Below are 26,253 nucleotides of genomic sequence, written 5' to 3' on the forward strand. Positions count from 1 at the left end.
CCCTGATTTCCTGTCGCTCTTCTGGGGGACCACCCAACCCCCTCCTAAAGCGGTTCCGGCCCTTCTGGTACAGGAACCTTGGACAATTGACAAAAACTTTCACTGGGCTCAGACCAATGATATCACGCTCATTCATGCATGGAAAGAGGCCAGAAATCAACCAAAAAAAGGGAACGCTACGTACCCCTCCTTTACCATCCAAAAGGGTCTGTTATATTGCATACCTAGTGCAAACGCCTCCTCCCAACTCCTCGTCCCTAAGGCTTTTAGGGAACAAGTACTATTCTTTGCCCACAGCCATCTGTTAGCCGGGCACATGGGGGCCCACAAAACCACCGAGAACATATTGAGGGGCTTCTATTGGCCCGGTATCTACGCAGATATTAAGTCCTATTGTCAGACATGTCCGATCTGTCAACTCAAGAATCCTTATCAACCTTCGCGAGTGCCGCTCCAACCCCTACCCATCGTGGGTCAGCCCTTTGAATGGGTGGGTATGGATATCATTGGACCCTTACCCCGCTCTTCCAAAGGATATCAGTATGTGTTAGTCTTAGTTGACTATTGTACCAGGTTCCCCGAGGCCTTCCCCCTTCGGAGTATTACGACAGCCTGCCTCGCAGATAGACTCTTGGAGTATTTCTCCCGGGTGGGATTCCCTTTACAAATACTCACGGATCAAGGAACTCCCTTCGTATCAAAACTTATGACCCAAGTGTGTAGCCTTATGAACATAAAACACCTTAAAACATCCGTATACCATCCCCAGACCGATGGGTTCGTTGAAAGGTACAACGGGAACCTGAAGTTAACCTTACGAAAAATGCTGGAAAGCAAAGGAAAGTCTTGGGATCGTCTTCTGCCTCTGGCTCTCTTTGTCATTCGAGGGCAGGTACAGAGCAGTCTGGGCTGTTCCTCGTTTGAACTTCTATACAGCAGGCGGCCTCGTACACTGCTAGAAATGACAAAGGAGACCTGGGAAGCCGAGGAGGATAACACCCAGACTCTCCTGGAGTATGCCCTACATTTACGGTCCACCTTGGGTAAACTTCGTGATTTGGCTCAACGTAATCTGGAAAAGCCCCAAGTAAAACAAAAGAAACACTATGACAAGGGTACTAAACTACGTACTCTACGCGTAGATGACTGGGTCCTGGTAATGCTTCCACAAAGCGTTAATAAGATAAAAAGGGAGTGGAAGGATCCATACAGGGTGATAGAGACGATAGGGAACACCACCTATAGGCTACAAATGACCCCCCGAACAACCCAAACCTATCACATAAATCTATTAAAGAAGTGGTTAGGTCCTCCCCCAAAAAGCATACACTTATCCCAGCCGGAACAAACAAACCCATGCACCCTTGAGAACTTAACCGTAAACCCTGAGCTGACTGTCACCCAAATCAAGGAGCTGCTGGAGCTCTTCTGTTCCTTTCAGGATTTGTTCTCCGACGGCCCGGGTAAAACTACCCTGGTGGAGCATCACATAAACACTCGCCACCACGATCCGATAAAACAGAAACCTTATCGAATCCCTGAGGCCTGACTAGCGGCCGTGTCAACAGAAGTACATAAAATGCTACAAATGGGTGTGATTAGGCCCTCAACAAGTGACTGGTCGTCCCCTATAGTTCTAGTACCCAAACCTGATGGGTCCATCAGGTTTTGTATTGATTTCAGGAAAATTAACGCTATCTCATCCCTTGAAGCATATCCCCTTCCGCGGGTTGATGAATTGATAGAAAGGTTAGGAAAAGCTAAGTACATAACCACTTTTGACTTAACAAAAGGGTATTGGCAGGTGCCCCTGCGTGTCAGCGATCAGAAGAAAACAGCTTTTTCAACCCCGGAGGGTCTCTTCGAATGTACTGTACTTCCCTTTGGCTTACACGGGGCTCCCGCAACCTTTCAGCGTTTAATGAATGTTATTCTTGGCTCCCATCTGGAGTACTCCTCGGCCTAGCTTGATGACATAGTGATCTTCAGTCCGTCCTGGACTTCTCTTCTTGATCATTGCCGGCGGATATTACAAGAGTTACAAACCGCAGGGCTCCATATCAATGCCAGGAAATCCTTTGCGGCTTTTCACCAAGTACGTTATCTTGGATGCCTTCTGGGAAAGGGTTGCATTGAACCCCAAAAGGAAAAGATTAGAGCCATCACGGAGACCCCAGTCCCTACCACCAAAAAGGCGGACCAAGCCTTTCTGGGCCTCTTGGGATATTATAGACGGTTTATACCCCAATACTCGGAAATTGCAGCCCCTTTGACCGAACTGCTAAAGAAATCCACGTCAGACAGGACAGTACGGCAACCAACCCCCCGAGTTCTTGAGGCTGTTGCTCGATTGAAACAGGCTATCACTAGCAGACCGGTGCTGGCCTCTCCGGATTTTGACTTGCCCTTCCTACTGCGGACTGATGCCTCTGAAACCGGCATTGGGGCCGTACTCTCTCAAGTATCGGAGCGTGGGATTGAGAGGCCCATCTTGTTTATCAGCAGAAAGCTCTTTCCCCGAGAACACCACTACCCTGTCATTGAGAAAGAATGCTTGGCCGTGAAGTGGGCGGTGGAGAAACTGCATTATTACCTGGAGGGCCGACGCTTTTTGCTCTATACGGACCACGCCCCCCTCGTATGGATGTGCCGCAACAAGTCTAACAACCCTTGCGTTATGCGGTGGTTTTTGTCCCTCCAACCTTTTGTGTTTGACATATTGCACCGGAGAGGTTCGGACAACTCCAATGCTGACTTCCTCTCCCGTGAGCACTCGGTCCCCGATCGGGACCATTCATGGGGAGGGGTGTGTCGAGAGGTGCGGCCTGTCCCTCGACCAAAGACCCCAGACTCACCCTTGTCACCTCCCTCTTCTGACCCACAGCCCCCGGTGGCCGGGACGGGACCCTCGCCATTTCCGATGGGAGACGATTTTCAGCGCTGGCCCTTTCAGGACACTGCCTCCTTGTCGGGCGAAGGACACGCCCCCTATGACGTTGTCGATGTGGATTGGCGGAGGCAGACGGGAAAAGGAGTGGACCCGGAAGCCGAGGGAGAACCGTGGTTGCGAGGAGAAAGGACGGAGCAATCGGGAGACGAGCGAAAGGAGGCGGACGAGACCGTGCTGACCGGAGAAAGTAGAGAAGGAGCAACAGACGAGCCACGAGGCCGGAAACACGCAGCGCCCTGCCAGGGACCCGGAGGTTCCTGGCTTCCACAGGTACGAGAACGGATCCTGGGATCAGGGCGGCGGGTGTTCGTAAAAGAAGGGGACGCCTTCCAGTAACTAGTAGACGGTTCATCTACGGTTGCTACGCTGATAGCTAATTAACGGTGGTGGCTCTACTCTCACTCGTGCACCAACTACCATGCTACGGTGTCCTTCACAACCCGACCCGGCACTCCTTAAAGTGTCCCTGTGACTAAAGAGACTTCTTTTCTTTTTGTTTATATGATGTCGGCCCCATGAGTCCCAACCGGTGAAGAAACCTGGTGTTCCCTCGGGACCAAAGAAGAACGACACACGCTGGAACAACTGCATCGCAAGTGCCAACCCTTCCTAATTTCGGGACATTAAAACTACCTTCCCTTCTGTTGTGCTATAATAAATCTGGATCACTAACATTCCTTAGTCTCTGGTCTCTACTTCAAGTGCACTGGACGCCCGCCTCGTGACAGTATGACCAACCTCCTGGTGGCCCCAGGCTTGGGGTCTCTACCCGCAGAGTTTAAGAGTCCATCCTCCTAATATATCCAATGGGACCCACTGATATTCCCTGCTCCCTCAACAGCTTGCAGTCTGAAGGCTTCAAGAGAGGGACAGGAGTGCTGCTTCAAACTCAAATCTGCCCTGGAAGGGCCCCCTGCCCACAAGAACTCTGCCTGATCAGGCCCAAGCTTCTCTGGGACAGTTCCTTCACAGGGGCTAAGATCATTTCCCTCAGGCGACTGATCTTCACTGAGAGTTTGTGAGGATGGCACTTCCTTACAATTTCCGTTCCTTCTCTCGGGAAGCACCTGGTCCATTGTTCCAGGATCCAGTGCTTTTTCAGTGGTGAGCTGTTTGGCATGAGCCCCGGTGACAGCAAACACACTGGCAGAGATGTCTATCATCTCTGCATGCGTCTTGAACTCTACTTCAGACCAGGCTGAGGTTTCCAGATCATTGCCCAACAAACAATCTACAGTTAGGTCTGGAGATACCACAACCCTCTTAGGTCCAGTTACCCCTCCCCAGCTGAGATTCACAACTGCCAAGGAATGGTCAGTCCTGACATTGCTAGCGTTGGTGACTTGGTACACCTGTCCAAGTATGACCTGTTCAGGGGATACAAGTTTCTCTGTCAACATAGTGACACTGCCCCTTTTATCCCTATAAGACATTGCTTACTTTCCATTGATTAAAGGCTGTTGTGTGTAGTTGCCCAAGTTAGTGGGACTGACTAGTAAGGTAGCAAGATGCATGCCACCATCACAGACTAACACAGCCTGAACTGGTGTTCTGACTAAGTCAGAACCCATCTCAGTACCCAAGGTTAACCCCACTAATCCCTTGTTTGCTGCACTACCACCCGTACTTGCGCTAGGGGGATCAGGTGCCTTAGGGACAGTGGTAGTAGAAGTAGTCTCCTTGGCCTTTAGACAATCAGCATCCTTTGTCCAATGGGTCTCCACTTTACAGAAGTAACACCAAGGTTTCGTTTTGCCTTTCTTGGAATGCTGAGCCTCACCCCCAGATGCAGGTTTTTGGGGCCCTTGAGAATACTCTTTCTTATCTTTGGCTTTGTCCCCACCCTTATCCTGATATTTAGAAGAATGTTGCTTCTTCTGGTCACCTCCATTACCATAGTGTGTCTGCTTAACCCTGGTGCAAACCCACTTGTCTGCCTTCTTTCCCAATTCTTGGGGAGAGGTCAGATCAGAGTCCACCAGGTACTGATGCAAAAGCTGATTCTGACAATTATTAAGGATCTGCTCCCTCATAATCAAATTGTACAATCCTTGGTAGTCCTATACCTTGCTTCCATGAAGCCAGACTTCCAGAGCCTTAATACCACTGTCTACAAAATCTACCCAGTCCTGGGTGTGTGCCTTCTGGGTGTCTCTGAACTTGATCCTATACTGTTTAGTGGATACGCCAAACCCATCTATGAGAGCACTCTTCAGTACTGAGTAATTGTCAGCATCCTCTTCTCTAACGGTGAGAAGCTTATCTATACCTTTGTTAGCAAAAGAGAGCCATAAGATAGCTGCCCACTGGTCCTGAGGGACCCTCTGAACTTTGCAGGCCCTCTCCAAAGCAGTGATCAATTTATGAATATCATCCCCCTCCTAGTAAGGTGGGACCATCTTGTTCAGGTTCCTATGGTCAAAATAAGTTTCTCTCATTCTAGGGACACTGTTGCTGCCACCATGGGACTCTAGTCCCAATTCCGTCCTAACTTTATGGATTTCGAGGGACTCTTTGTCAAGGGCCAACTGATAGAGGTCCCTATGGAATGTCCTGAAGCATTGGATTCTCTACAGGAGGATCTAGACCTCCTTGGTTTACTCTGAACCCTTCCAGGAGGAACTAAGGGAGATGCACTTCTGTGGGCACCCTCTGTGCCATCTGCACTATACTCTGGGGGATCTGAGTTCTCCAGGTGGGAGTCATGAGACTCCTCCTGGTCAGGGTCAGAATTAAGGTCAACAAGAGGGTTCCCTCATGATCCATCTTCTGTCCCTGGCCAACCCACTCTGTCCTGTTCATCTGACCCACTAGCTTTCTGTAGGTCATCCAACAGTAACACTTTTAGGAGGCGATGAGTATTAGGGCCTTTCCCTTCCTAGAGGAACACAGGGCCCTCAGTTCCTGGAATGTGAGGTCACTGTATCTAGAAGGAAGAGAGCCACTGGCATCTCCTTTAGAAGACATACAAGGTGTAGTGAGGTGTTGCACCTACCTAACCTAGTGGGAACTAAACTCTCTGAGGTTGGAGAAAGGGTTGTGCTGGACCCTTAACTACCCAACCCTAAGTTCAGTACAACTTATTTATTCTAAGCTTGTATTATATGTGCCTAATATTAGTGATGGTGTTTCAATTAATCCACATCAAGATTAGCTGGTAAAACAATACAGGCCTGAGTCCCAACAGCTGCAGACCGATATGGGGGGCTGGCTCAGCATATGATGTATACTTATGTTAGTGGACACCTTGCACTGCTCCAGACTACCCTTATGGTGATTTTAGTGGCCTTAGAAAACCTTAGAAAGCTCGCTAAGTGGTAGCTGTGGAGAGCAGCCTTCAGGCTTAGTCCAGAAGAAGCGTAAAGCAGCTTTTTTTTTTACCAGAACACAATCTTATGGGTATAGATTAAGTGAAAAAGAACCACACAGTGTATTTATAAAAATATGTATTTATTATAAGACACTCACTAACAGATATCTCCTAGCCAGAGATATATACAATGCAAACAATACTTAGCAATAGAAATCGGTATGTATTACAGAATACACAGTGGTCACCGGGGGGGACCAAACCAGATACTAAAATAGTGATATGCGAACCACGACTTGCGCCAAGACAATAGTTAAAGGACGTGGAAGTGCTGGAGACCCAAAGAACCTCCCAAGGTGAGTATCAATGAGCCCCATGGAGGTCGTGTGCAGTGTCAGAACACAACCACGTTCTCCGTACAAATGAACATGTAAGTTGCGGTAGCAATTTTAAAGAAAAAGGACCCTTCCCAGTGGATCCTGAAGATACCCTGTGGAAGACAGAAGGTTGGAGAGCCACCCCACCCATGGATACCTTAGGAACCAGGATACCTGTCCCAGAGGAGCATAGGCATTATGTGGCGTCGGAAACCGCCATCAAACCCATTCGAGGACTTCAGGAAGATGCCGCTGATGGAGAAGGTGAAAGTTTCCGGTGGATTCAAGTCGAGAAGCACCTGAAAGTTGAGGGGACAGAGTCTATGCCACTTGGAAGTGACCAGGAGGCACGGAAGACGAATGCTCACCAAAGTCAGCTGTTGTAAAAGAGTTGATGGTGCCCTTGGAACGGCAGCTGTGAGGACCAGGAGATGCTGAAAAAGACCAGGAGCTGTTCATGAGCTGTCTCACGTCAGATGTTGAGAGTTGAGGGGTCGGTGTCCGGCGGGAGCACCAACAAGCCTTGGCAACTGCAAACAATGTGGAAGTAGAAGAAGGTGCAATGTCAGGACCAGCAACGTCCAGGACACTCACCACAAGCAGGGGTGTCAGGGCAGGCCCCGTGCAATCAGGGGAGCCCAAAATAATTCAAAAGTGACCCTCAAGAGGACCCACAGGCCGAAGGTACTGGGGTCGCAGAGGACCTCAAGTAGCTCACAAAAGATGAAGGCTCACGGTGCAAGTGATGCAGTGAGGATGAAGATCTTGGTCACTGGAGATGCTTGAGTTTGGGGCTACTTGGAGCCCGAAGTTCTTGGTGGAAGGAAGCTAAGAAGCCTTTGCAACTGCAAGTCAACGCGGTGCACATGGTTCAGTTTCTGCGGCTCCGACGAGGGATACTGGCCTCAAACTTAGTGAGAGAACATGGCAGGCCTCGAGGGTTATGAAGAACCACCACCTGTGTTGTTGTGTCATTTGGAATCCGTTGGATCCCAGGATAAGCAGACCGGTCAGCTTGGTTGCGGTACCTGCAGATCAGGGAAGTGACTCCTTCACTTCAAGGGAGATTCCTTCAGGTGCCTTGGATGTCCACAGGCCCTGGACGGATTCCTGTATGGAGCAGAGGCACAGACATTGAAGTAGACAAGCATGGCGAAGAGATCAGGAGCAGCAGGAGGATTCCTGGTTGCAGCCTTGATGCCCAGATCGAAGTCCAGAGTGCCCAGACAGTCGAAGTTGAAGTATTGTCTAAACTGTATTGTGTCCCACGACGAATCTAGGGACCCACCCACAGGTAAGCACTTAAATACCCTAAAGAAAGGGCTGGACAAGGGGGAGGATACTCCCCTCTCCTTTGTCCAGTTTTGCACCAGAGCGGGAGCTAACGGCTCCCTGAACTGGTTTGAACCGTACTATGCATGGAAGGCACCAAATGTGCCCTGCACGCAGACTATGTGGTGCTGGCAAGCGCTCACACCCTGCCCCAATACACTAAACCCTGTCTGGGAGGTGGTCACACTTCCCTGTGACACGATGCCTATTGTTCTGCCTTCCCCTGCTCAAGCTTGGCTCAGCAGCAGGAGGGCAGAATCGTGTCTCTTGTCCGCAGCAGCCATGTTGTGCTGTCCGGGTCTAGAAGACTGGTACAGGGAGCACTGAGGACCTAACAAAGGGTATTTATAGTGCTTGTAATCATACCTTTCACACCGTTCACAGTATGGGGCTATGATTCCATCATGTTTGATACCAAACACAATGGGGTTCGTTACAGCCAGGATCAAGATGGTCATCGCGTAATTACACGGTGTCCCTCTATGGCTGTCTCACTTAAAACCTGGGAAAATGGACTCCAAAGGTTGCAGGAGTGTCTAGCTCATGCAGGGGCACTCTCAAACTTAGAACCAAGCACCCTGCCTTCAGGATTGAAAAGGCCTGCTGTAGGGGTGACTTATTAGTTTTGAGTGCAGTGACCTTAGGTATAGGGAAACCTATATTGTTCGTAAGTGGTGCTAGCACCAGCTTGCACAGGCTGCAATGACAGGCCTGTCGAGATAGCTTGAATGGTCTCTTATAGGTGGCATAATACGTGCTTCAGCCTATGGGACCTCTGGAGTACCTATGCCCTGGTTACCTTGGTATCATATACTAGGGACTGATAAGGGTACCCCAGTATCCAATCTGGGATGTACCTAAGAACTTACCATACAATTTAGGAGAGAAAGCAGAGAGACTGGGGTCCTGATTAGCAGGATCCCAGTCAGACTAGTCACAAACAGCATTACTTCAAGCAAAAAGTGGGGGTAACCATAGAAGTATAGCTACTTTCCTACATATATCATCTGCACTCAACTACGTTTCAAAATTTGTTCCAACAATACATCCTTTACAAACATGTTAATGAGACACTGACTGCAGTTATTTAGTATTTTGTATGATATCAGGATAGTAAGACACACAAAATGGATTACATTTTCGTTTTATATACTTTTGATATATTAGTTTAATATGTTTCTCTAAAGTTCAAATAAATATAAAAAACAAAATAAACATAGAACATAGTGCTTCTTAAGACCACACAAGACACATTATTAGTGTATATTCTTCAGTATCCCCAAATAAAAGGTCCTCTTCCCTCATCTATGGTTTCTGTGCTACTTGTCTTTGAACAAACAAGTCACAAAGACGTCCAGTTCCTGCTTTTACTAAAAACCCTGAGAAAGGCACCATACATCCCATTCATTAATAAGCTGGACCAGGCTCAGCTGAGCTGCAGCAATGCAATTTGATTAGCGGCCTCTGAAAAACTCATAAACCAGTTACAGTTGGTGCAGAATGCAGCAGCTTATTTGATTAATTGTCTGGACAGACAAGACCATATAACCTTTTTACTGAGGCCACTGCACAGGCTCCCGAGCCTCAGTAGAGTGATCTTCAAGTCCACTGGCAATTATGCACTGGAGATTTACCAGAATGCCCCATACTTTATGGTTTCTAACTTCACTGAGCCTAAAAATTCCTTCCTGCTGCCCCAAATGTCAAGGAAAGTTACCGAAGGTAACTGGCCTTTCTTCATAGCCACAGCCAAGGCCTGGCAGTCTCTTCCTTCTAATTTATGGGGTAAATTCTCTTTGTCCAAATTAAGAAAATGGGTAAACATCTCTCTATTCAGTCTGCTTTCAATATGGCAACATAGGAAGTTATTTTCATACATTCTGACTTGAATGTTTATCTGGTTCTTGTAATGCCTCACTTATTTCCTGTAAGTTTACCAAAATGTTTCCCACTGTACAGTAGATATAAGTTTTGAGAAAATGGCTAAAATATTTGTTAAAAATGAAAGAAACACTAAGTTACCTTAAAACAAATACCATCAGTTTCGATTGTACAGTTGGAGAGTACATGCAGGCAATGCACTTGAAATGTGGGATAATTCCCAGTTTCAAAACCATAAAATATCCTCTAAGGGGTTAAAAGAAACCTGCAGCATGCCTCAGCACTATTAATATTCATTCCAAGTATATCATTACTTCCCTTTATAAGGCTTAGCCCTGTGTCCCTATTTTCACAAAGGATGTAGTTTATGTCAGTAGTGGATTGGATCTCCGAATCTGAAGCAAAGTCATGAACTGCTCCTGGTGATCCACTTTATCTGTGATGAGTAGGGAGCTTAGTTGATCTGGACAATGCTATCTATAAGAATTTTTTTCCTTTCTTAGGACTCGCCTAGCGGTGCAGCGCATGCGCTGCTCGCTTTGCGAGGCATGCAGTATACACTATAGGTGAGGGACGCCCCGCCCACTCCCCCGCCCACTTTTTCATTGGCTTGTGGCTTTGTTGTTTCTAAATGCTGCCTTCTGATTGGTTTAGAGGCTGCTAGTCCCGCCTTATAATGGCCATGTCTCCTTCCACGGCTATTGGCCCCTTTACTGCATGTTTCCTGAGCACTACTTTATACCGTGCCACCCCTCCCGCTGTACATGCCTTCACTCCCCGCCCCACCCACTCCCATTTTTCATGCCTTAAACACGCCCGCCCACCCGCACTCCTGTCTGCAATGCATTAGGTCTTGCGTAAATGCGCGTCCTCTTGCATTGCAAATGCTTGTTTTCCCCCAATTCGAAAACTGGGTAAAGGACGTCATCTCCACGTAACCATAGACATGAGGGTCAAGTAGTAAACAAAGAATTTATATTGTCCGTAATGACTTTAATGTTAAAACTTGTACATGGCAAACAAAAAAACGCAGCTCCAATTTTATAATTTCGCAGGCAAACACCATCGGAAGCTACGGATAAAAGAGCAGAATGATCAAGTACAAACTGAGCCTCTCTAGTCTTTTGGAGAGAGCGTTTCATACCCGACTTGCGCCGTACGCCCTAGAGATGGAAACCTACCTGTCCCGGCAGTCTGCGCGTGGCACATTTTCCCCTCTGACCCTAAGTGACGTGCAACCAAACATCCGGGCTCTCTGCATAGGCCGGAGCGAGGGATAGAGAGAGGGGAAGATAGAGGGGGTGGCGCATCCTCCCGATTGGATTAAGTACTGGGAGAAATCTGGCAAAACTGATTTGTAAGTACAGACCTTTCAAGCAGTGGACAGTGAACTGAATGTAGCAGGGAGCTGCGACGGGGTAGGGGAGAGTGCTTTTCTTTAATCCTCAGTCAGCAACGGTAGCTCGGCGTCAGTTACATGGAATGTTTGTACACGCTCAATATAGTGTACATGTGCTTCCAGAGTAGGTTTACCTGCAACCCAGGAAACTTCACTTACCTCCTTTTTTGTAGAGGCCATATATGTGGCTCTACTCTGAGGTAAATTGTTTGCTATCTGTTTCCTTTTAAGTTTTGTTTAAAAAAAAATAACTAATATTCTCCATGGCATTTCAAGCTAGCCCCAAATGCACTTGAATAAGAAATTAAAGAAGTTAAAAGTAGCCGCTTTAAGAACATCTGTGAACCATATACATACCCTATCCCAGGTATTTACCCCCCAAAGGCTATCTGTCCTAAATCATCCTCCCATCTCGTAGGTTCTCACGCATTCCCTCCCTTTCAACCCAGTAGCCACCCTTTTTAGCCCGAGACTCCCACGCGACGCTTTCTTGTCTATAAAGTTGCCATGTTTTACCTTTCACCTCTGATGTTCCCAAAAGTTGATTTTATTAGATGTTTCTTCATTTCACCACCTTCGATTGGCTTTTACCATCCCTGTCTCTCTTGAGAGATAATTTTAAGACATGGCCGTACCTTTTCAGAGTCATTCATTCTCTTGTCTATTATCTTTCCTACAGCAACTCTTTTTGACCCCAACCCTCCTGTAGTACACCATCTTTTCCCAGGTACAATATTGATTCTTTTCTCTGTTAAATCTCACTAATCTGGTCTCCTAAGAATTATTTTTTACCAGTTAAAATCCCATTCACAGACTCACAGAGTGAACACGTGCTAGCCTTATCCCCTTAGTAGGGTCTAGTTACTTTCTTCCCACACTGAATCCTATGGGATTCTCTACTTCTTTTCCCTATAGAAATCTTCCCAACCCAAAGGCTCTCGTCCAGGGAGTTTTCGTGTGATGTACTTCCTTTTATGCATTTATTGTAATTGCGTATATGAAGCATGATCCAGTGGACAACAAAGTGCTACACATACAACAATGTATGTTGCTTCATGAGGTTAGATGCATGCATGTTGCTCTATGAGGTTAGATGCATGCAGGTACCTTTAAAATGAGAACTCAGTGTATTAGATACACAACATAAAAGTGGGGTAAAGTAGAATAGGTAAAAGGTTCTGTCCTGATTGGTAGAAACACTGTGATGTGGTGGGGTTGGAGATCTTTCCTGAAATGCACCATCTAAGAAGCGAGTCTAAACGACAAGGGGATGCAGTTTCTGAGTCTTGGTCAATATGCATACAAAGTCTACTTGGTTAACTTCAAGTTCTTTTGGATTTAGAGTGGTCAGGGGGGCATCCTAGTAGTGCCACCCGCCCTGTTGAGAGATAAGGTTGTCGTGTTCACTCAGATAGAGTGCCTTATAGATCATAATGCAAACAAAGTGGATTTTGTTGGGGAGCTAATGCCATTCTTTCAAGATATTGGAGATGTGACTGGCTTTTGTTGATTACCAGAGCGCCTGATTGTGTCTGACTTTGAATAGTGTCAGTCAGGCTGTGGCTGACTAGTAAGTGTTAGGACGTTTTAGTTCTTAACATATAGTATATTGCTGAAGACCAGTTTTTCTATAATATGGTATACCTAGAATGGTATTTGAGCCAGCCCCTTGCTCTTGATCACATGTCGTTCTTGTCCGGTCCCTGCTCCTTATTCCCTGGCTTTCTTCTTGTTTTTCTCACTTTAGAGCATTGCTGCTTTCCATTTTTTCTGATAGGATTAATTGTATCCTTCCATTGCTGATATGAGTGGCCTATATTTCGACTTGCGTCTTACCCACATTATGGCATTATGGTGTACATCGCGTTCCTCGCACTCTTCCTTGTCCTCCCACCATATTTTTTTTGGGGGGGGGGGGGGGTTTAAGCATGGTCCTGGCATCAGTGCACTGCTACTGGTTGGCCACTCTTTTTGCCATTTTGTTGCTGCCCCATGCTTCCTCAACATCTTCCATCCACCTTTTTTCTTTACTGTTTTTGGCAAGAACCTGGCAGCTGCAAATTATCAAACTGCTAACTTTCAGTCCAAGTGTGGCCCTGCTACCTGTGTTTTATTTTTTATTTTTTACATTTGTTTTGAAGGCCGAGCATCTGTACGCTGTTCAGAGTTGAATCGCTATTCCCACCACTGTGCAATATCTTTGTGGATCCTTTTCTAAACGTATTGATCTGACATTGACAACAACCATTTCGGTATAGTAAATTAAGAATTAAGTTAAAAATAATCGAATCTGAGTTGGTGTGCACACTCAGGGTAGTCATGTTCGGAGAGGCCCCTCAGGACAGCAGAGACTTTAGTGCATGCTGAAAAAAACTCTTTAAGTAGTCTAATTCAAGTCATAGAATATTCGTAGGAGGTGCAGTTTTCACCAAAATAGTCTTGGAGGCTTATTTACTATTCTAACTATAGTCCTCACATAATTTGATTAAGGTTATAAAATCCACAGCTATTTAGAAAAATGGTTGAAATGTTGTAATGTACTAAGTGTTCCATGAGGGTGCAGCTGAAGGCAAGAAACTAAGGATACCACACTAACCTCCTTTCAGTCATTGGCGTCAAACTGTCAATTACATTTTGGCGCAGCCCAGAAGAGTATTACTTTCTCACCTTGTGCTTTTGGCAGTTGGGTCCCATCGTTTTCTTTTAAGAGAGTGCTTGCATTAAACTACACGAGAAGCTATTTTATAATAATATATAGCCTCTGTCAGCTCTTCAATGCTTGTTCCCACCACTCTATTTTCCCCACTTTATAAAAAAATCTTTTTGTTAAACAAATGCTTAGCAACACAGAAATGGTTGCATAAGGAAACTGTTCGACATAAATCTTGAGAGATCCCGTCTCTAAATGCTCGCACAGTACTAACGATTAGGTTTTCACAAAAAAGCCAACGTGAAAAACATTCCACAATACATAAAACACATAGTCAACCAACTCTTAGATACAGATTCAAAAGACAAGTTAAAAATCTAATGATCGGAGCTCGTACTGCTGCTTTGACTTTTGCTGCCTTGTGGATTTGTTTGTTGTTTCTTATATAAAACTGGAACCGCCATTTGGGGGGTCCGGACGGTGTGGCCGCCAACGCTTCTTTCAACTCCTGTGATCTCTCTCACGCTGCAGCGTGTGTTTACCAACTGTATTTTATGCTCTTACTGTTTGCTAGCGGCCGGCCCGAAGGTTGTAGGCCCATCTTTGTATATCTTTTGCATTCTGTAATAAAGGTTTCAAAAAAAAAAAAAAAATCTAATGATCCACATATAGATTTAATAAAAGATAAGAAATATCTTACTGAATGAGAAAAAGGAAAGATGTTAGATCCAGAACTAAAGTTACTGTTCGAGTATTAATATCTAGAGACATTCTTTGCAGATAAACTGTTCTGCAGATAGAGAAGGAGGGACAAGAAAACATAACCTCCTCTACACCGTGAACTCCAGACTCGCATAATTTACAGACTCGCTCAGCACATGGCACCGAATACCGAGCCTCTGTCAGCTCTTCAATGCTTGTTCCCACCACTCTATTTTCCCCACTTTAAAAAAAAATCTTTTTGTTAAACAAATGCTTTGCAACACAGAAATAGTTGCATAAGGAAACTGTTCGACATAAATCTTGAGAGATCCCGTCTCTAAATGCTCACACAGTAAAATAATTTCAGGTACAAAAGGAGTGTAGTTATTTCCAGCATCCGTGTCATTACCTAGCACGGTTAGCCCCTCTGGTTCCAAACCCACCCACCTTATCTGTCCAATAGAGTCCTCCATAGACCCTGTATTCCTCCCATTGGCCCCCAGACCTTATCCCAATTCCGTGGGGAGCCTTGACTCTGGTACACCACTTTTATTTCAGCTGCACAGCATCAGTCAAGATCCACCTTCCATTCCGTTTCCCCCACTTTTATCTGCACATAGGTTTCTCGCCCCCTTTCTCTTCCCCATATGTGTTGTTCCTTCTCCCACCTGCCACCCCTTCTCCATCCACTGGGTCCCTTTGTGATCTTCTCATTCCCAGGCCTGCACCACCCTCCCTCTTTATATTGTGTCTTGCTGTTTGTTCTGCCCAAATACCATCTGGTTCCGCCCTCTCACTACTTCACCTTTTCCCTTCGTGTCATCCTCATTCCCCCTCGCCTGTACTTTCGCTCGTAGTGGCTTCTTCTTGTTGCTGTGATGGTGTGTTTTATATTTACCTGCCTAGAAAAGAAAACCTAACAATATTAAAGGGTCCATTGCCTTTAGTTCAGTCCTCTTTTTGTTTCTATGTCAAATAATGGTCTGATGGCAAGGGAGGCGTCATTTAAATTTTTAACGGAGGGTGATATTGAAGGCTTTCTTGCCATCCAACCTTAATTCAACATAGGAATAAACCAAAACTCTATTCTATACAAAGGTACTTTAAATATTAAACTCCTTTCTTTTCTTACATTTGTCTGCCTCTAGTGTGCTTACTCTGTGTCTCGATTTCTGCAGTGAAAGGCCAGGGCGAGGCGCGCACCATGCATCTTACCCCCAGCGCTTCTAGATTACAGCGCGCGGTCTGATATGCAGGGCGCGTAAGGGGAGGTAGTAGTATGCACAAGCACCGGGCACTACAACTCCCAGCATGCTCACAGACGATGAACCGGAAGTAGTTCCCGGCAGTTCTGCCGGAATACGATAAAGCCCTTCCCTCTCCCAGGGAACAGTGCTTGCCAATACTTTTTCCGAACATTTTTGGTAGCGGATGGTATTCCCCGCAGGATCCTCCCGACCAACGAAGCCTAGCGCCGGATGACCTGCAGCGACTCGACAAGCAAAAGAGTCCGCGTCGTTGTTACGGAGACATTACCGTTTCGATACCAGGGAGCCCGTTACCGCCAATGAGTCCTCGTAGAGACTCCCCGTCTGATGCAGTTCTGTGAGTAGTGCATTACCAAGTAATATCTTGATTCCCTCTGTTTGCTTGGCCATGCGCTAGAACTCTGTTGTTGCACTGTCTCAGGCTGCCTTGCTACACCCCGTTCGTTTCTCGCCTTCATGTCTACCTGCACGTGAAACGCTCGCCTATGCCTAGAAGCCTGCTGTCCCAGGGATTACCCAGTCTTTGTAACCGTGAACAGTTCAGTGAACTCTGACGCGATTATTCAAACCCCAAAACTGTGACGTAACAGTGTGGGGGAGATTGACTGTACTACTGCCAAGTCCTGAGATGCATGTTCGCGCTCAACCCTTGCGCAATCATTGAGGTAACCTGTTGTTGACTTTACTGAAGTGCCGTTGCTGCTACTGTCTCTATTATTTCCTGGGAGGTTCCTCTGCTGAGTCACAGATCCCCTCGTAGACGCAGGATCAGAAGATACCTCACCGCTCAGCAGCATTTTCTTATTTTATCCACTTCCCTTTTCCCAGGGGGTTTTCCCGCGCAGCAGTGTAGTTATTGCTCTGTGAGGGTCTGCGCCTCAGGGTCGAGGGGGGATAAACCACGCTCCATCGCTCCCGAAGGCTTCCTTCCGAGGTTAGTGGCAATTTTGTGTTCTATAACCACTGACTCCACGACACTCTGCATGCGTTAGGTTGTTAAGTAGCCATTCAATGTAGTGAAAAAACAATTCTTACCCATTCCTGCTTCTCTAACCACCACAAACAATAAGCATTCCAGAATTTCCCTTTATTTGATGAAGTCTGCTTGGGTTTTGTGATCTATTTTGGCATTGTTCAATGGATGACAACTTTAAATCCAGACCTATTGACTTTGGCAGTGTTTGTCTTAATCTGCTGTTTAAGGTAGATTCACGGGAAAACCTATGGGCATATTATCAAGGACGGCGTTAAAATTATCGCCGATTTAGCGGAAGAAAAGGGCGGCGATAATGGGCTTGGTAATATGCCCTGGAGAATTCCAATAGAAGCCCGGGTTCACACCAGAACATGGACTTCTATTGGAATTCTCAAGGGCATATTATCAAGCCCATTATCGCCTTTTTAGCGGCAGTTTTCTGCAGCTAAAGCGGCGATAATGTTTAACGCCGTCCTTGATAATATGCCCCTTAGTGACTTAAGGGCGAATGAGGTAAAGGAAGAAGCAATCTAAGTTCATATTGTTGAGTACCTCTGGATTTGCTGGGTGTTTGAGTGTTACTCTATGGCAGCAGCCTCAGTTTTTGTTGGTTTCAATTTCAGATGCTCTGCAGATATACAGGTTTAAAATACACCCAGATCTCCTCTTAATTTTGGGATGTAGTCGGACCGATGACCTGTTACTGTATAATTGGGTGCCGTCAACCTATTGATGCAAAGCAATGTCTTGTTAGATGCCCCATTAGCTCCATGTGTAAGTTGAGCATCATTGGATTGAGAATAGATCTCTGTGGAATGTGACCAGAGACTTCTTGAGAGCTATAATTAAGGCTTCCAGTTTTCAATTTTGTACTGATGTTGACTGGTAACTACAGGTAGAACCATGTAATTCTCGGTATGTACTCTTAAATGTGGATAAAAAAAGAAAAAGTAAGGTGTGTGGTTTATTTTTTGTAACTTTTGTATTTCCCCTCTGACTTTCAATGCATCTGTCATGACTACCAGGCTCATAACTGGGAAGATTAACACATTGCAGAGTTAATAAAAAAGAGAGAAGGTGTCCTTGTGAAGTTTTAATTGCTGTATATGTGTACATTTGAACAACACTGCTCATATTTTGTCAGGAGTTTATTGGTGCAGAGTAATTGCATTGAAAACCTTCAAAACTTCATTTGAGAGTGTACATTTCTCATGTAAGTAAATGCAGACATAGAGTAGTTGCAAAGCAAACACAATGAGATGATGGACGGAGTGCTGAAACTTTGCAGACACTCACCCCCACTCACAGATCTGGGTTGAATCCAACATCGTTCCTTGGCTCACTTCGCCACCCCAGTTCAGACCCAGCCATATGAAAATCAGTCTTGACCCTGTTCCACATGGGAACAGTCCAGCCCGAACTGCCAAGCCAGGTCTGCCCTGTACCGGAAGCAAGCATCATGGTACCGGTTTCTGGGTACCACCCCTAATCAGCTAGGCTAGCTTGAATCCAGTGGCAAAGTGAATAGGGTATCCCCAGACGTGGGTCATTTGCTCACGTTGCCACTGTCAGATCTCTTGGAGGGCAAGGTAGGTCGGGCACTCAGAGACCTGCGCACTCCCATAGACTTTTGGAAGATGTTACCATTGTTGGTGGTGGGCCGCGTTGCGCTCCTAAAGATGGTGGCCCTGCGGCGCCTTTTGTATTTCTTAGGACCGCTCCCGATCTGGGTTCTGCAAGCAATGTTTCGAAGCTAGACTCCCTAATTGTTGCTTTCATCTGGGGGCGGGTGAAGGCGAGTGGCAATGGATACACTGCGACATCTCACGGAGGCGGGAGGACTGGGGATCCCCGACTTTAAAACTTATTATATAGCCACCTAACTCAATTGGTTGATCCAGTGGCTTGTGGCCAGGAGAAACCTGGCAAGGGCTGCAATCCCTTTTGCACGAATCTCTTCTACCCTTTCCAAGGTGTTGCTAATAATCCAACGGCCCTCGATAGGAGATGCGCGAGAGTTCAGAGTAATCACTCATTGTTTGCGCAGATGTTTGCAGAAGGTGGGTGCCAGAATTCCTATCCCACAGACCTACTGCTCTCTCCGTTAAAACACTTGCCACCTGGAGGCTGCTGGAGAGACATAAACGTGTGGGAGGAGGCAGGAGTGAAGGGAATGGGGGATCTTTTCAAAGACTATGGTCTGCTACCATTCGTGGAATTCCAAGAAGAATTTAACTTGCCACAAGGCTACTTCCTCTTACACAGAGCACTCACTATGGCGACAGGAAACATTGGGGCACGGCACTTGGGAGCCACGTGTTCTTCAGTGCTGCTACTATGTGGAACAATAAAAACAGTAAAAACAACAATTGATGGACTGAATGCAGAACAATGTCATACATTCACCCCAGTACAGAGATCTGGGCCTATATCCATCGTTTTTTTGCTCACCATGCCATTCCAGTTTGAACCCAGCCATATGCAAATCAGTCTTAACCCTGTACCCAATGGGAACAGTACAGCCCGAACTGCCAGGCCATGTCCTCCCTGGACTGGAAAAAAGCATCCTAGGATTGGTTTCGGGGTTTCACCCCTCATCAGCCATGATAGCTTGACTCCAGTGGCATGGAGAGCACGGGACCCACGTCTGGGCATACCCGTCCCACTCGGGGTGACAAATGAAAAAACAACAATTGATGGACAGAATGCAGAACAATATCATACATTCACCCCAGTACAGAGATCTGGGCCTAAATCCATAGTGTTTTTTGCTCACCATGCCATTCCAGTTGGAACCCAGCCTGTCTCTACAAGGCCATCCAAGCTGATTATCAGCGCCCACTGGAGCGCCTGAAGGCGCATTGGGAGGAGGACTTTGGTATACCTATTCCTGAGAGAGACTGGGAGCTGATACTGGAAAGGGCGCCAAAGGTATTTTGGAATGCACGTTTCAGGCTTACAAATTATGTGTTACACGGGTCCTATCTCACCCCCGCAAAGATAAGGCGATACTTTAACGTAGCAGAGGCTGCTTGCTCTAGATGCGGAGAAGGAGTGTACATCTTGCATATGTTTTGGGAGTGCCCTGAGATACGCCCATTCTGGGAAGGGATCACGAGCATAGTAGCAGCAGTTATAGGAACAGAGGTTCCCTGCTCCCCAGGTCATTGCTTATTTGGGTGGCTCCTACATACGTCCAAAACAAAAATTACTGGCAGGTTTCAAGACTTATAATTCATTCTAGGTAAGCGTGAAATTGATCGTTTTTGGAAATTGCCCAAAGGACCCAGAATAGGTAACAAGAATCACGCCCATGTATAGGGTCATGATTACTGGCTTACCTCTTAGTTCACTATTAGCATTGTCATCTGGGTAAAAGCAGTAAAAATTCCCAGTTCATGTTTAAAAACTCACGTTTTATAAATATATTACCAAAGCATGATGTGGTAATGCATTGTTATTTAGAGATAACATATTTTCTATTGAAATGGCCACAAAGCATTCCCACTAACTTAGGTTTACTGATAATAGCGCATAAACTATTTTTGGAAATTGGTTTTCAGCAAAAATATTTAAAGTTTGCCAAGTAGTTTTCTAATTTGTTTGGATTCTATAAAAATATTTTTGTCACCACAAAATTACAAAAATTGATCTTCTTAACAAGTGAAATATATTTGAAAAGTTTGAACAGTTCACTTTGCTATTTCAGTGTTGTGTTAGAAAAAAGTCTGACATCTTACAGCCTTTCATTTAACATGCTTTGCACAGTTCAATTGTCACACAGTTCACTTTACAAAATCCTCTAACTTAAGTCAAAGAAAGAAAAATAAATGTAAAAAGACAAACTGACTTTTGACCTGTCTCTGAAAGCCAGCAAATGTTACAAGATACCCAGTTTTAAAGGCATTTTATTGCTCTTTCACTTTGTGAGCAATTAAGATGCCTTTAAATCTTGCTATCTCATCACATTTTCTTTGCTTTCAGAGACGGAGGTCAAAAGTCAGTCAGGAAAGGAAAACATGCTTCAAAATGGGCAGCCTATTTCACATGTTATTTTCCAGATATGTTAATTTTATGTCGTGCTCCCAAGTATGATCATGTAGCTAATAAAGCTTGTTCATTTTATAGGTCGAGCTTTCGAGAACTCTTGGAAATACTTCAGTATACTGGAAAGAAGGTTTCCCGACTTTACCAGCTCCACTCCTCACGGGGTCGGTGCGAGTTCCGGGTGTCGGGTCCCGGTTTTAAATGTTCAGAAAATCCACAGCAATTAAGCACACAGATGAAAAACTCGCACACCAGGGTTCGTGTTTAATAGTGGTTTTGTTATTGGCGACGCGTTTCGAGCAGACGCTCTTCTTCACAAGCCGGCTTGTGAAGAAGAGCGTCTGCTCGAAACGTGTCGCCAATAACAAAACCACTTTTAAACACGAACCCTGGTGTGCGAGTTTTTCATCTGTGTGCTTAATTGCTGTGGATTTCCTGAACATACTTTACTATACCTATATGTGTATTTAGTTTGTGGGCTCTGAAGATCAGACCTAGGACATGTCTGCTTCCCCTTAGGGACTTTTTTTCTGTTCAACTACCTCTATGTAACTGTCTTGATAGAAAACAACCAGTAAAATACCAGAATTGCTCTCTGCTGAGGGACTTTCTTTTTTACATTTTTCTGGCAACTGCCTCTATTTAACTTTCTTGATAGAAAATGACCAGCAGAGGTCAGTAAAATACCAGAACCACTTTAAGCATTGTCTAGATTCCAGTCAATAGAAATTGTCTTCAACGAGCACCCGTAGACAATAATATTTTTTTCAAATCTTGTATTTTCAGTGAAATGACCACCGAAGGCTCTGATTTTATATTAAAAACAGAGCTTTGGACTATACCATTTCCCGCTGAAAGGCAATATTTCTCTCCATGTGTTCCCATACCTGGCATGTCACGTAGTTTGGTGCTTACTTTTCCTCCATGTTAAAGAACAGTAGATTTTTCAGCACACAGGCTAATGTGCTGCATAGCTAGATACATATAAGGTCCCAAAGGCGAGACCGATTGCATTGCAAATGCTTGTTTCTTTTAGCAGTTTGAGTGAAAGTAAATTTGGGCCAGGACTCCAGTAACAACAGATTTGTTTTAGTAGCATTCAGCAAAGCAGGCAGTCCAAACATTCCATTCCCATAAATGCCCAAATCTGACGAGGAGGAAAAGCAGGACAAGCTAAAAGTATTGTATCAGAGTCTAGCATTCCCAATTTGGTATTTTATGGCGAACTATGTACAAGTAAGTATTTAACAATTGCTAGGCTTCTCATATTAGACTTAATGGGAGTAAAATACATGATAGGTGATATATTTACACTGCAATGGTCACAATATGAAAATGAAATGGGGATGTTCAGTAATGAAACATAACTGTTATTTGAGACCTTACTTAGGGCCAGATTTAAATCTTGGCGGACGGGTTGCTCCGTCACCACAGTGACGGATATCCTATCCGCCGCAATTTAAATCCTATAGAATGTAATGGGACTTCTATTTCGGCGGACAGCATATCAGTCACCAATGTGACAGAGTAACCCACCCATCCACCATGATCTATATCAGGCCCTTGGTCACAAGCAGTAATCAAGTGATGCTGTGTAAACTACAAAGACCAGAATGCAACTGAATAGTTTGTTTATATCAGGTAAAATAAATTTTGTCCATAAATACTGGACTTAAGAATCTCTACTCTAAATATGAGTTGACTGAGCAGTGAATCTAAGGGGTTCATAAAACACCCGCCTGGTAGCATTTCAAGAAGCCACGGACAGGGCTAGGCTACAAACATTATGATTGTAAAAGTATAACACTGAAAACTGAACATCGAAAGAGATTCCATTGCCTCCATCCCAACGTGAGTCAAACAGTATATTTTTCATAATGTCATTACAAACTGTGTGTTTCATCGAGAAAACACATGTTGCTTTTAGGAAATTTGGGACCTAGTCCCTAAAAGGTGGCATTCAGTCGCCAACAAATAAAATAACAATAGGTTCCCAGATGGGCATCAATTTTGGCAAGATTACCTGGCATAGGTGGTGGTGGCTGGCAGGGTGGAGCTCTGCACAAATCTAAAACAGAAGAAAAAGACACGAAAGGCTTAAGGTTTCTGCAGCTTTTAATTACCAACAGAAAATCCTATACTTGAGGAGTGAGTGGAAGATTAAAGCTGTTCCTTCTGGATAGCCCTCTCTTTGTGTAAGGATGCGTTCAAGGCACCTGTTGAATTAATGCAGTTTGCCTACCTCTACACATTTGCAGTGTTCATCAGCAGAGTATTCAATTAAAAGTCTGACCCATGGAAGATATGAGAAATTCATGATCTCTGACTTGTGAAGTAAACAAAATGTGCACCCGTGAGAATATAGGTTATGGCTTCATAAATAATATTTCTATACAAATGATATGCTGTAGTCAGGGGCGGATCGTCTTAATGGGCAAAATGGCGTTGCCCTGCCATCCTTAGGCGAGAGGCAAGAAAAGAATTAGAAAACGCCAAGCAGTTTAAACAAATGTACTACTTAGATGCTGCTCTCATATGTATAATAGGGCAGCTGTCAGGATCTTTGCAGAGGTACGGTTCTGCTGCGCATGCCTGCTGGGCGAGGTATTCTTCGACCAGCAGGCACAATTTACAGCAGTGACGTCACAGCAGAGGACGTGCCGACTTTCAATGCAGTGAATAAGTGTTCTTTTTGGGCGCTTACACAGTGGCCCTGGGAGGAGTTCACAGAACTCCATTCTTTTCAATGGCAGGGGGAGTATCGGGCAGATAGGAAGAACGAAGGAGTGGGTGGCAACAATTAAAACTCATCACAAGAGGGGGCGGGTTTAGGAGGGGTGAAGCAGGCTGCGAGAGCGGGAGAGGCGATGAGTCATACCTTCCCTGCTCCTCGTCCATCCTGACCTTACTGGAAGGGAGCAGTAGCACTGGCATTCAACGTAAGTTCCACTTGAACTTCGTAAAATCCTAAATGGTAAAAATTAAAATATGGTGCAGTGCTTTTTCTCCGCTTCCAAAGGAAATCCGATCACTCGGAATAACAAGCATTTGCAATGCAATAGGTCTCGCATTTACGCGGGTTTAAGCTATTGGCATTGTATATGACAATGCCTTTTATAATTATGTTTTGAAAACCAAAACATAAATAAAGGGCATTGTCATGTACAATGCCAATAGCTCAAACTGCATAAATGCGAGACCTATTGCATTGCAAATGCTTGTTTTTAATGCAGAACAAAATGCTGTATGGTGCTCTGTAAAACACGTTAGCGCCACCTGGTGTATTTCATGCAATACGGCCCCAGAAATGTTCTGCCAAATGCAATGGATCTCCGTCACATAAACAAAGGCAATAAAAATCAAACATCAAAGGGGCGAAAGTGAAAGTAATCCAGCAGAGCATCAAAGGGCTGGGTGAGAAGGGAGGGGGGAATACAAGGGTCAAAGCGGCTAAAGTGAAAGAAAGCTATAGAGAAGGGAGGGGGAGTGGGAGCAGCTGTGCACGTGCATGTGATCGTGCACTCAAGGTTTAGGCCAGCCAAAAGACTGGGGGTAGCACTTTGAAAATCCCACATACAAAATGTCTCTTCGAGCCTTTGGCTCAGCGAGACCTAAAAATCAGTGGAGATTCGTACAAATTCCAGCAGTAGGCCTTTGTCTGCTCTCTAAGGATAGTCACTCACAGAGGACAGGCTGTCTTTGATTTATCCATAGCTAAGCAAATAAGTTCTTTTGAGACCAGTTCACAAACAACTTATTATCATTCCAAACAATAAGACGCTGACTGTTTCTGGTTAGACATTTTTTTTCAGTTCCTGTCTAATACATGTGTTTGCAATTAATCATTAACAGAGACGTTGTTGTAAGGCTTGGGAATAGTGTGTGGTTAGCCAGGGCACCACTTTCTAAGTGGCCCCCATTTCAAAAGTATTGTGCTCAGCGCTGCACGTTGGAGGGCCGTTGTATGACGTCATGCTTTCAAATAGGTGATTATTTGCTCAAATCACTTTCTTTTGTAGCCTCCTTGAGGCTGAATACATTTAATAATACAATGGACGCATGCGCAAAGCTCCAGTCTGGGGGCACAGTACACCTCTCATTTTGAATGTATGTTTCTCGTTTGTTCCTTCCACGGGCCTCCTCCGGCGCTACAGTCTGCACAGCCACATTAATATTTATTGTTGTCTGTACAACTGGAACAGTGGGTTCATGCTGTCCCATGTCTTTCCTCTATCCATGACTCAGTCTCTATCCCTCTCTGGCTTCACTTCCTCCCTCCTTCCTTGCATGTCGCTCCTTTACTTTCTTTCCTTCCTCCTTCTACCATTTTCTTCCTTCCTTCACTCCAATGCCTCCGTCTCACGCTTGTTTCCTTTTCTCCCTCTATTCCTCTCTCTCCATTTCTTTCTTCCCCCACATGCCTCTTCCCCTCGCTTCAAAACTCTCTTCTTTAGTCCCTCATCTCTTTCTTTCTCTGTTTCCAATATTACCTCTCCTTTCTCTCTTCTCCACTTCCTACCAGCTCCACCCCCTCCTTTCATCACTTGTTCCTTTACTCCTGGGTACAAGACAAGGCTGCTAACCCAGTTCACCTGGTCTCTGAGTTCAGGCATTGGAATGAAACAGAAACACATGTCTAGATGATCATATTTCTTTATCTCCTGAACAAGGTGTGAAACATCTTGGAGGCTGCATTTTAAGGATTATCTTGTGGTTACCCTGTGACACAGGGTACTACTCTTCAGCATTAGTCAGGACTTCCAGTGGGTTTGAAGTTTTATGGCCAAGCCTGACCAGGTATTTACCAAGCCTGCAGCAGAGCACTGTTATCTCAAGTCCATTATAAAGTTCTCTAATTACAGAATGGAGCAGCTATGTCGTTATCATGAAATGCCTTTATTAACATCATAACAAGACTGTAAGAAGAAAATGCCAGACAGGGGTACTGCAGACTGTAGACAGACAAGACAACCATGTGGGCAGGTAACATAATTAACAAACCTTGCTTGTTGCATTGTAAAATCTGCACACTACAGTAACTAAACAATTATAATTCCTTAAAATATGGAATATTTTGTCCTGTGTTTAAATAATTCAAGTCTACACAATCACTATTGCTTCATAAACCGTCTTCCTTCATCAAATTTGCTTGAAAATGCGTGATTTTCAGTTTCTTTTTTTCAAATTTTCTTTAGGAAAACCTCTCGTCTCACCCGAAGGTCACTTATGATAGTTGCGCTAACTCGCTTAGCTCGCGTCAACTTTTTCGCCCCCCCCCCACTTTCAAACGTCACCAGCCGCCACTGGTTGTAGTTACCATTAAATGTTTGAACAGATGTGCACGGCTTCAAAATAACATGA

The 26,253-nt window shown here is 45.1% G+C and overlaps 1 protein-coding gene and 1 long non-coding RNA gene across 3 annotated transcripts in view; one reads left to right on the forward strand and one right to left on the reverse strand.

Moving 5' to 3' along the window:
- LOC146785792 (von Willebrand factor A domain-containing protein 5A-like) overlaps nucleotides 1-26,253 on the reverse strand; it is a 541,765-nt gene that overhangs the window by 179,708 nt on the left and 335,804 nt on the right. Inside the window, exon 22 of the mRNA XM_085635057.1 lies at nucleotides 22,916-22,960. Coding sequence (XP_085491183.1) covers nucleotides 22,916-22,960 — 45 coding nt within the window. The remainder of the gene's footprint in view (nucleotides 1-22,915; nucleotides 22,961-26,253) is intronic.
- LOC146785793 (uncharacterized) overlaps nucleotides 15,965-26,253 on the forward strand; it is a 258,212-nt gene continuing 247,923 nt past the window's right edge. For both annotated transcript variants that reach the window (XR_014970801.1, XR_014970800.1), the window contains exon 1: nucleotides 15,965-16,206. This is a non-coding gene — a long non-coding RNA (uncharacterized LOC146785793). The remainder of the gene's footprint in view (nucleotides 16,207-26,253) is intronic.

The sequence above is a fragment of the Triturus cristatus genome, chromosome 11, assembly GCF_964204655.1.
Source record: "Triturus cristatus chromosome 11, aTriCri1.1, whole genome shotgun sequence".
Taxonomy (NCBI): Eukaryota; Metazoa; Chordata; class Amphibia; order Caudata; family Salamandridae; genus Triturus; species Triturus cristatus.